The sequence below is a fragment of the Panthera pardus genome, unplaced genomic scaffold (assembly GCF_024362965.1).
Source record: "Panthera pardus isolate Hobbes unplaced genomic scaffold, ASM2436296v1 HiC_scaffold_27, whole genome shotgun sequence".
Taxonomy (NCBI): Eukaryota; Metazoa; Chordata; class Mammalia; order Carnivora; family Felidae; genus Panthera; species Panthera pardus.
Genome location: NW_026526843.1, coordinates 40,580,276 through 40,592,059, shown reverse-complemented (window position 1 = coordinate 40,592,059; position 11,784 = coordinate 40,580,276). Strand labels below are relative to the sequence as shown.

The 11,784-nt window shown below is 47.9% G+C and overlaps 1 protein-coding gene across 1 annotated transcript; it reads right to left on the bottom strand.

Annotated features, from left to right (window-relative positions):
* Positions 1-6,712: 6,712 nt before the first annotated feature.
* On the bottom strand, positions 6,713-10,290 carry RIPPLY1 (ripply transcriptional repressor 1). Its single transcript, XM_019435656.2, has 4 exons — positions 10,044-10,290; positions 9,060-9,135; positions 8,391-8,455; positions 6,713-7,839 (listed from the first exon to the last, which is right to left on the bottom strand). The coding sequence occupies exons 1-4, from the start codon at positions 10,187-10,189 to the stop codon at positions 7,533-7,535; spliced, it is 594 nt and encodes a 197-aa protein (XP_019291201.2). The 5' UTR covers positions 10,190-10,290; the 3' UTR covers positions 6,713-7,532.
* Positions 10,291-11,784: the final 1,494 nt, after the last annotated feature.

Genomic DNA, 11,784 nt, shown 5'->3' with positions numbered 1-11,784 from the left:
AAACATTTAATTGTATTCTTGGTAGTGTTGGACATGTGTCAGTCTTGGGCCACATGTCCTGGTAGTTTGCTGCCCTTTCTTTTAGGAGAAGAACCATAGTTTGATCGTTTACTGGGGCTTCAACTTGGCCTCAGTAGAAGCAGGAAACCTGTCGTCAGAGTGCAGTGCTGTGGCCTCTGAACAATAAGCCATGTCCTGGGCTATCGATGCTTCATGTTTAGCTAGAGCTCAGGGCCCTGGGCAGTTGCAAGGGTTGGTGGAAAAGCACCGAACTCCACAAGACTCTGGGGTCCAATCTTAACTCTTGCGCTGACTTGCCGTGCAACATTGAACAAGTCACTTCTGTTCCCATCTTCAATTTCCTCATTGAAAATTGGGAACATATGGGAAGTATTAAGAGATTTGAATGAAATTGTGGATCTAAAGCTGCTCTGAAACACATAAAGAGACTATGTAAAGTAAGCTTATTAACATTCACAGGATAGTGAAGGACAAAGATGTACAGTCCAAGATTCTTTAAAAGTATATATGGAGAGGGTCCCTTGCGTGGCTGAGTCGGTTAAGTGATTCTTAATTGCAGCTCAGATCATGACCACATGGTTCCTGAGTTCAAACCCCACTTTGGGCTCTGCACTGACACTGCAGAGCCTGCTTGGGATTTTCTGTCTCCCTCTCTCTCTGCCCTTCACCTGCTCATGTTCTCTCTCAAAATAAATTCTTAAGAAAAGTATACATGGAAGGGGTGCCTTCCATGGCTCAGTCGGTTGGGCGTCCAACTTTGGCTCAGGTCATGATCTCATGGTTTGTGTGTTTGAGCCCCACATTGGGCTCTGTGCTGATAGCTCAGAGCCTGGAGCCTGCTTTGGATTCTGTGTCTCCCTCTCGCTGCTCCTCCCCCATTCATGCTCTGTCTCTCTCAAAAATAAGTAAATGTCAAAAAATTTAAAAAAAAAGTATACATGTAAGAAAACATGTGTCTTCATCCAGGTCTTGCACACAAGCCTTATGTGAGTGTCTTGACAGTGCCTACCTTGGGGCAAGACAGTGTACCTGGGGGTATCCGGGATCAAATACAGGAAGATAGAGAAGTCAAGAAGAGTCAAAGATGAAACTGCTAAGATGGTAAGATGTGTCAGAAAAGAATAGTGCTTGAGGAGTTAAGATGGCAGGGAGGAGTTAAAAAATAACAGTGCTATATATATCATTGTATCTCACATCTATAATGTGCCATGTACCCTGCTAAGTCCTTTACATGTATTATCTCATTTAATCCTTACAGTAACCCTGTGAAATTAGTATTATCTTTATCTTACAGATGAAGAAACAGGCTTAAAGACTAATGTGCTATTTTGCCCATGGTCACTTAGCTAGCAAGGAAGAGAACCAGTACTTGAACCCAGGTCCAGTGAGACTCCAGAGCCTGTCCCCATAACCACCAGGTGCTGAATTGCTGACTGTAGAATCCTCTGGGTAGGTGGGCCTCGGTATCCTAGTGCGAAAGGTCCAGGCTCAGGCTAGAGCTCAACCACTAGGGGGCAGTGCATCTCCTGCTGTTACTAGATCCCAGGTAACTTGCTGGCGCCTTGGGGGGAGCTGGCTGTTCTCTCCCCCAGGGGTGGAAGACTTCGGGAAGAGCCCAGAGCCTGACTCCAGCTTGTTCTTACACTTTCCTTCAGTTCCCTTTTAATTTACACTAGGCCCCAAGCCCCGGTGTCCCCCGTGATGGGGATAGAAATGCCTTTGCACAGTAGTTGAAATTCTCTTCCAAGTATGGCCCAGTAGAGCAGGTGAGCTGTGTGCCCTTATGGCACTTGCATGACTTCTCTAGGGAAATCAGTAAAGGGTAGGAGGAGCCTAGTAGGAGCCAGGACTCTGTAGCTACATTGCCCAGGCTGTCCCCTCAGCTTCCCAACGTCCTGGCTGTCACTTAACTTCTCTGAGCCACTTTCCTATCTGTGAATATGAGGATAGCACCACCTACCCTGCTGGGGTTTGGTGAACCTTGTTCGGGATAAAGCATGTGTGGTGCTGAGCTCGGTGCCCGGCGCACCACCTCGGCCACTGGTAGTTCCTCCCTCTGGACCCAGACTCTTCAGCCAGAAAGAAGCATGCCCAGCAGGGGCCCATTCCACTCAGAGGCCACACAGCACTACGGGGCAGGAACAGAAGTCCCTCATTAGCCCCTGACCCCTGGTAGCCCTGTGCCCGAAGAAGCCCAGGTTCTGTGGGAACCTGCCACTGACCGGGAGGAGGCCCCCAACGTCCCTCCCTCGGTGACATCTTTCAGCATCTGTCAGTTTTTCCTGGCCCAGAATTACTCCTAACCTCTGACTCACTTCTCTCCAGCCAGAACTGAAACTTTTTCTCTTCCTGCCCTCCCACAGATTTAATCCTTCACCAAGCCTGTAGATTTCATCTCCTGAAAGCACAGGGTTCTGGAATGAGACAGAGGTGAATCCTGATCCTGCTGCTTATCACTGGGGTGACTTGGGACAAGTATTGTAATCGCTCAAAAACTGGCTCAGCCGTTTATGAATTGTGTTACCTTGAGCAGATTCCTTAATCTTTCTGAGCCTCAGTTTCCTCATCCATGCTAGTACTTATAATTTAGGATTGTTGTAAGGATTAAATGAGATAATACATGTAAAGTGGCTGGCACTTAGAAAGTGCTGTGGATTACCAGTGGTGTGATATGGGGCAAGTTTTTTTTTTTAAACCACTCAAAGGCTCAGTTTTCCTAACTGTACCCATCCCTCGGGGTTGTTATATGAAATGAGTTAATCCCTGTAAGGTTCCTAGCCATATGCCCAGTCCATAATAAGAATTCAATAATTATCAGCTGTGTGACTCTTATCCTCCTAGCCACCCCATTGCCTTGTCCCTTCTGGACAAGGCTAGCTTAGTGGTGGAAGAAAGCACTTTCCCTATCCAGAGGGGAAACCTACCCCTAACCCACCTACCCACCTACCCCCGACTATGCCTGCATGGTTATCTAATAGGTAGTTTGTCTCCTTTCCTCCCTAACTGCCTGGTGTAAAATGGTGGCCTGAGTTCCCTATTCTGCCCTGTCAGGAACCTGGTGTTGCCTACTGTGTTTTTGGCTTACTTCCTGCTGGCAAGTCTCAACCTCCATGCAAGCACACGAACCCAGGTACAAAAACCTTGCTCTTAGTTTTTCTCATGCATAAATGGGCATAATAACTATGCCTATCTCCCAGGATTATTGTGATTATAGTGCCATAGGAGATCTTGGGTGTAATAATACAAATAGCAAGTACCTGGCAAAGAGTGTGGTGACTACCACTTACTGAGTACTCACTCTTTCCCAGGGTTTTTCTTTTTTGTTAATGTTTATTTATTATTTTGAGAAGGAGACAGAGAGAGGGAGAGTGAACAGGGGAGGGTCAGAGAGAGAGAGAGAGAGAGAGAGAGAGAGAGAGAGAGAAAATTCCAAGCAGGCTCCACACAGCCAGTGCAGAGTCCAATATAGGGCTCAAACTCACAAACTGTGAGATCATGACCTGAGCCAAGACCAAGAATCTGATGCTTAACCAACAGAGCCACCCAGGCACCTGACCTCTTTGCCACGGTTTTGTACCTGGGTTTCTGTGCTTGCATGGAGGTTGCTACAAGCCTTCCCACCTGGGAGTGAACAAAAACACAGTAACAGACACCAGGCTCCTGACAGGCCAAAACAGGGAACTCAGCCACCTAACAACCTTGTTTGGGATTATGACTGGCAACAATTTTGAAACAAGGGCCTGAAGCAGAAAGGAGACAAACTGCCCACTATTGCCACACAGGTTCAATTGTGGGGGGAGGGGAGAGATGGGGGTTGGTAGTACCCACCCGGGTAGAGAAGAGGGCTTTCTTTGCCTAGAGACAGAGGAAAATAAGCAGAGAGCTGACAGCTGAGTTGACACATGAGTGGAGTGGGCCTATGGATACAGCCAGCATTTGGCAGATATGGGAACCTGAACACAGGTACACTGCCTCCAGATATGGGATTTGAACACAGGTACACCGGCCTCCAAAGCCCATGCCCTTAGTCATTATAATATTAATGTATGGCACAGAGTAGGTGCTCAATATTTATTTAATGAAGGAAGTCATAAAGCTGCCTCTTTCTGGAAAGTGTTCGTCCTCCTTGTTTACCTGGGCCCATCCTTCAAAGCCCAGCTCAGATGTAGCCTCACACTCAACTGACGTGCCCTCTCTCAGTTGCTCTTGAGTGGGGGAAATGGGAGGCATTAGTGCTGGAGTGAGGAGGTATAGGGCACTAGGATGGGCCAGCTGAGAGAGCTGGAGGAAAGACTCTGAGTTTTGCACAGAGAGCTGTCTCCTGAGTTTGTGTACCAGATTTGAAGTTGCCACAAGTACTGGATACACCCATGACAAAGTAATTCACACTGGGCTCTCATTAGTCATAACAGTGAATTCCAATCACTTAGCAACCATGTGTGGGGAGGGAGGTTGGGAGCTATTTCAGGGGCAGGGGACTGGGAGGAAAGGTAGATAAAATGTCTGCCACTGACAAATAGCACGTGTGCAGTAAAGAGGAGGAGGGGAGAAAAAGTGAGAGGAGCTCATTCTGAGTTAAGAATTAGTGCTCCAAGGGCTTTAGGGTCTTTAAGCCCCTGGGGATTTAGGGATTTGTAATTCTATGCTATATAATACCCTAAAACCAAGGATATTGGGATTCCAAGGATTTTAAATGCCTACAACCTATGGCACAAGGACTCAAGCAATTTTTGAGCTATGAAATGCTGGGAGCTTAGGACCCAAAACAAGGGTTTTAAATGGAACACTGGACATGTTAAAATACTAATCCGCCTTCGGCTTCAAATCAATCTTGTTTTAACCCTTGGGACACCAGTCTCCAAACCATCTTCCCAACAGTCTAGGGATTCCCGAAGGTGCCTCACAGAGGGGTGGAGAAAGTTAGTTTACTGGAGAGAGGACAGCAGGGTAGGAATTTTGCATCAGCCATTGTGCCTTCTACCAGGGCAACTCCCTCTTCATTTGGTTTGTATATTGGGCTTCTGCATTCCATTCAAAAGAAGGGTGTTCCTGCTAAAGCACAAAAAATAAGTTTTGAAACCTCTATCCTATGAAAAAGGGGCCAGGAACCTGTAGAGAGTGGCCCAGGAAGCCACATTTGACCTCTTTTTTAAAAAAAAAAATCACAAAGATTCTTCTGGTAAACCAAATGGTGCCAGAGAGATCACATGGATCAGGATAAATTATCCATTAGTTGAGTAAAGCAGTCATTAGCTGACTCTACAGATAAGCTCATGTCTGTTATAAAATTAATAGTAATCACTACTACAGCTATGATTGTGATGACTACCATCATTTACTGAGTGCTGTTACTATGTGCCAGGGCTGTGCTAAATACTTTACATCTATTGTCTCTTTGAATCCTCACAACAACCCCTAAGAGGAAGTATTACTTTCTCCATTTGACAGATGAGGATACTGAGGCTGTGAGTGGATAAGTCACTTGACCAAAGTCACACAGCTAGCACATGGTAGTTTCTGCTTTACTTATAAGTAAATGGACTAAATGAACTACTTTAGATGGACTAAAAGAACTACAGTGGTCAAAGGTCAACTGTCTGGTGGCCTTCATTAAGGAAATAGGTTAAATCTTGACCAATAGATGGCACCGATGTGTATTTGGTGGCCTGCTCAAAGTGTGTCCAAGGTCAGGCACTTCCCAGCTAGGGCTCAGAAATGAAGCAGCCTTTCTTAAGTGGAAGGAGGAGGAGATATGGCCAGCATTTTGTTCTGGAGTCAAATGACATTACCTTGCCCTGTTTGTAGCTAAACAAAGATATGGGAAGCTAGCAAGTGGAGGGACAGAGGCAGTTCTTTAAGAAGACCTGAGAATCTTTTTCCTTCAACATTTCCTGGGTATGTATGTCCTTTGTGCCAGGCAGCATGCTGTGTGATAAAGTCAAAAGGGGCTATCAAACACAACCCCATCTTACTGCGTAGGAAGAGAGGCAGATGCTATGGCAGAGGAGGTACTGAATATATGGGGACGTCCAACCTGGACTGGAAGGTGTAGGGAGGCTCCTCACAGGAACGTGTCTGAGCTAGTCCTATTGGATGAATGGGAGCTTACAGACATACAAAAGTGTTGAGGCATTCCAGACAGTGGCTTAAAGTCATAAACGGTGTTAGAAAGCATGACATGTTCAAGGACAGACAGCATAGGCTTCAACTGTCAAGAGATGAGTCTGAAGAGACAGGCAAGAACCAGGCTGTTGAACAGCCTAGAATATCAAATTAAGGACTTGGTTTGTGAATATATGAATAGAGAAGCCCTAGATTCTCAAGAGCGTCTGTGATCAAAATAAAAAAAAAAAGAAAGGATAAATCCAACTGTTGGGGAGTCAGGGAAGAGCCATGGTAAGGTTTTACACAGGGGCACAACATGGTGTGACCTGGTGGCCAGTGAGGAGGGTAAATTGCAAAGGGACCCGCCAGAGGCAAGAACATTAGTTGGTGTAATTGAGGCAGGAGAGGCATGAAGACCTGAGCTGTGGTAGATACAAAGGGAATCAAGGAGATAAAGTTGACAGGGGGTTACTAACCCTCTGATCCTCCCCCAAAACAGGCATATGCTTATCTCCAAATCTCAACTGAGGCTGTACCTCTCACTCTTCCCCTCAGCCATCCTCCCAACTTTCAAGCTGCTTTTTGGGGGACCTTTTTGCTACTTTCCTAAGCTGCCTTTGAAGTTTAATCAAGCCTAACTGATTTCACAAGTTGACAGAGAGAGCCTGGCCCCATGCTGGGTCCCTGGCCCTATATTCCCATGGAGTAAAATCTGTCAACTGACCTCAGGTAAGGCAATGAATTGGCCTTGAGCTGGTCTCTGACCCTCTGCCTGTGGCTTCACAACATGGGCATAGTTCAGTTAAGAAATCAGCACAGTTCCAGGAAAAGAACACACATAATCTAGTTTATTTTTCTCCTGATTCGTTTCATACCAACACACAGACCCCAATCGATAGCAGGCAAAATGGAGGGAGGCCCCCAAAAGCAAGCTGATTTTCTAGATGCCCCTTTCCTTTCCTACAAGGCCCATCAGAGAGGTGCCTCAACTTTACTTGTATCTGATGGTTGTATCCCTGGAGGTGAAGCCAGATGTCAGGCTTTCTGTGGGGAGACAGGACTCTGTGGCCAGCTAGAATGCTGGAGAGTCAAAGATTCCCCCCACCACCAACAAAGAGTAACTGTTCCTCTCCACATGGGCATGCGTTGTCTTGATCTGCTTCCAGGGGACTTCGGAAAGCAAGTCTTGCCCTAGAGTTCCTTGGACCTTCTCACTCAACACAACAGCAACACAGACAATGAGGTGCCCGAGGTCTAGGTTCATAGGCCAGTTGAATATAGCCAGAGTTACCTGGTGACTCAAGAGCCCAACTTTCAATACAGAGGGCTATATCCGGAGATTCCTGTCAAACTGATGCTCTAGAGGCTTGCCAAGCATACTAAACCCCAATCAGACTCTGACTGGTTCAGTTTGGGCACATCAAGAGTGGGAAAGGAGGATGAGCTGTGGCTATGTGTGGTGCCCTCACACACTCTTCCAGCCCCTTTTCATCTGCCTTCTCTTTTTTCTCCTCTTCTTTGTCCTTTTCCTCCTCCTCTTCCTCCTCCTCCTCCTCTTCCTCTTCCTCTTCCTCTTCCTCTTCCTCTTCCTCCTCCTCTTCACTGTTTGAGTCCTCATATAGATTGATGGTGGCCTGGACAGGGAAGTTCTGCAGCAGAATCTCCCCATCACTGTACAGGTAGTCAAAAGAGTGGGATTTAGGCCAGAAGAACCTGTGGACAGAGAAGAAATATGGTCCCTAACTTCCACAGGTCTCATATATACAGGCCAAGAAGGAATCCAACCCCTATACTCCTTCCCTTACCTGCATTAATGAGGTGAAAGGGAAAAGAAGAAAGCAAGCATTGTAACAGAACCTTCTAGATTGTTACAAATTGACCCCAAGCAGGAAGGTAATGTCTGGTGGGCCTATAGCTGTGGGGAGCCCCTGCCCCAGCACATGACAACTCTGACACAGATCCTACCCACACCCGCCACTTCAGAAGGTCTTCTAGCCAAGAATTACTTAGCCCTGTGTCCTCCATGTCCTACTAAGTCTTTCTTCACTGACGCTGTCCATAGGGGCTCATTCTTAGGGGTCATTGACGGTGCCTGCAGGGAAGGCAACTTTGGCCAATTCCCTTAACCACTCTGGGCTTCAGTTTCCTGGTCTATGAAAGAGATAGTGGCATTGCCTCCCCACTCCTGCTTCACAGGGATGTTGTGAGGATTTAAAGAGCTAATGGATCTACATCAAGTTCCGAGCTTGGCGCCAGAAGCTTACCTGACAGGGTGATGGAACTCGGAGTTAGCCTTGGTGACTTTGGCACCTGTTGCCCCACCAGTAGCCTGTCCAAAGCAAAAGCTAGCATGTGGGTCAAAGTACGTGGCCAGACAACTGCCTCCTCTGTATCAGAGGTCACAAACCTACAGGTAAGATAATCTAGAAGAAACCTTAGACATCCCTGGGAGCAGCCCTTTCCTGCCCCACAGCAAGAGTTGTGTCCTGGTGTTGGTTGTAAAACAAGGGCACAGAATCCTGGGGGTTGTTTGCTTTTCTGCCCCTATTCTAATACCTGTGTTGTTTGGAGACTGTCCAGGAGACAGAGTTCTAAGCAGCAAAGATTTGGAGATGGGTTTGGGGGAAGAGCACTAGGGTTAGGTGCCAGGAGACCAGGATTCTAGCACCAGCTCTACCACAGACTATCTGTGGGGTCTGCCCAAGTCCCTCCCCTCTCTGGGCACTGTCTCTTCATCTTTCAAACTGCCATGGAAACCTTGGGTCTGCCTTCCTCCCAGAGCCAGAATCAAATGTGCACAAGTCTGTGGAGATGCTATCCCACATCCACAGCCCTGGACCAAGGTCAAGGGCTCTCTGGAAAGGGATCTGGTCAATGTGAATACATGTGGCCGCATATGCATGTGACCGTGTGTAACGGGGGCTCAAACTCACTGAGTCTATAAGTTTCCTCACCTCCATTGGTGGGTCATTTGTAGAGGACAGCCAGGGCCTCCAAAGGCAAGCTCCTCTAGGACAAAGAAGGAGGAGCTCAATCAGTGGAGGAAGGAAACTGGAGCCTGGAAATCCCTGAGATAACAAAAGAGGCTTCCCGAAAACTTGGTTCAGATGCCATCTACTCCAGGAAACCTTTCCTGAGGACCTCAAGCCCAGGTCAGGGGGCCTCCTCCCTGCTTGAACAATGTGATCATTGCTTTTGTCATGTTGTTTTGTAATTATTTTTACTCACCTTTGAGCTTCTTAGGGGCAGATTTATGTTTGATGATGTCTGAATCCCCAACACCCAGTACAATGCCTGGTACACAGTAGGCATGTCACTAAATGTTTCTTGGAATGTTAAAAGTTTGGAGGAATGTGGAAAATATCTTGCCTCCACCTCCTGTTCCAAGAAGTAGAGCTCAGAGTCCTACCATCTTCCTGGGCTGGGGAAAGGGGTCTGAAATATTCTTGGGCCCACTGCTTCCCTACTGGACTTCCAGAGGTCAGAAAAAAAGCAAATGGAGATCTTATGGTGTGGTCGGAAGGAGACGGTCCCCCTGTCAAAGGCTTCTTGGGACTCTGGTCCTCTTTTACCCCCTCTTCAGCCTGGGTCAGATTAAACTCAGGCTTCATGGCAGTCTCCCCTGTGCTCATCAGTGGACTGAGGAACTTGGCCCATGAGGCCCTGGCTGCTTGGCTTTCAGCTTTGGCAATGTCCACTGTCCCCAAGTCCCTTCTTGCCACCAAGAGGGATGAGTGAGGTGGGAAGCCAGTTGAGGTATTTCAGCCTGGGATCTGGAAGGGGCAGTCTCTGAGGGCTGTGAGGCTTTGCCTTACTCCTCCATGGAGAGCAGGGGCATCCTGGACATTTCATTTTTTTCCTCCCCCATGACCCCATTAAACCTGAATTCAGGTTGCCAAAGGCCAAGTTCCACTTACCTTTCACTGCCACCTACATGCTGTCTGGAAGCAAGTGGTGATGGACTTAATAGGCCAGGGAGTGCCTCGGGGGCCTGCGGGAGGGCTGGAGCTAGGGCCAGGGCCAGGGCTGGGACAGGGGCAGCAGCAGGAACAGAAGAGTCCATCCTTAGGGGATTGGAAGCCAGGCAGGCTGTAGGGGCTCCTTTTTCTCAGAACCTCTTGCATTCTTCTGGCCTTTCCTTGGAGACCCTTTTATAAGGCCTTCTTGGACTCATAAATTATTCAGGGCAGTGCAGGGCTGGGGGACCTGGGAGGAGGGATGACGATTTAGAATGGGAGCTCAGGGAGGGGGAGCTGGGTCCCTGGGTGTGAAAGCTCTCCCAGTTGAATAAACAGAGAGTCAGTGGGGGGTGAGGGATTTTCTTTACCTCCAAGTCAGAAAGGAAAACACAAAAGGGGCAAATCACACACCATTTGTGCAAATTCCCCATGCAGTAGCAAGGCCAGAGGGGGGAAAGGAGGGAAGCTCATTAGCACCCCAAACCACAGAAAGTTGTCAGGCACAGAGGGCTGGATAGACAGGCCTTTGTCAAAGCCGGTTCCCAACAAGAAAGGCCAGCTGACCTGGCTAAGGAGAGTGAGGGACTCACACGTCACTTCGGCTCAAACCCCAAAGAGATTTGCCAAGTGGACCTGACATGGGGTGCCTGCCATTAAGCATACCACCTGGGTTAGGAAAAAAGGAGGTTCTGGATGAAGCAGGTCCAGTTGCCTGTGGAGTGAGCCTCAAATCTTCCTTCCATGCCCTTTGCTTTATGGGTCAGTTCATTTGCAAAAGTGCCTGAGTCTCCTCTCCAGCCTCAGCAGTAAGTGGTCCGGTAAAGGTGTGTGGGCATTTCAGGGCTTCCACGTCAGATTCCAAATTTCAGAACTCAGCACCAGGAGCCAGCATGCTAGAGGGAGGAGGGCTGGGAGGCAGGGTTCTGCCTGGCCATTAAGCTGCTGAAGAACCATCCCTGGCCCAGGGGCCTCAGTTCCCTCACGTGTGAGAGGAAGGTGCAGGGTGTGGGTCCAGTGGCCTCAAAGGGCCCTGCCAGCCTGAACACTCTGTGACAGGGCCTGGGTAAATGGGTACTGATCCAGAGGCAAGCTTGGCGGTTCCAGCACAGTCCTTGGCCTTAGCCAGTCTTCTGGGCCTTTGCCAGAAAGCTTCCAGTTACAACTACTGGCGGGCTCCTCGTGCTGTAGAAGTCCCGAAAATATTCCTCCAGAGCTCAGTGTCCAGCACCGGCATGGATTCAGCCTCTTGGATATTCGTCACAGTCAGGTTTGTAATCATCCAAAAACTTTGAAACAACCTCTATGTCCCATAACAGGAAACCAGTTAGATTAATTAGGGTAAGTCTTTGCAACCGAATACTAAGCAGGCACTCACAATCATGTTCTAGAAGTATAATTATCAACACGGAAAGTTGGGGGGAGAGAAATCAGATACCAAAATAGTATGAATAGTTTTATTCAAGGGCCCCTCTTTGCTCCCCTGCCTCCTACCCCCACCCCATTTCAAACCCCAGGGCCACTCTGTGCTTTGTAGCAAAGGAAAATTAGAAACAAATGCCTCACTTTAGAAAGCTGAGAGAAGTTTACTGGGGTTGCTTCTGCAAGTAAGACTATGGGGGATTTTTACTTCTTTCTTTATGCTTTCCTGAACTTCCTAAAAAGTTTCACAGGATCTGATGCTCTTTGGGTAGTAAAAAAT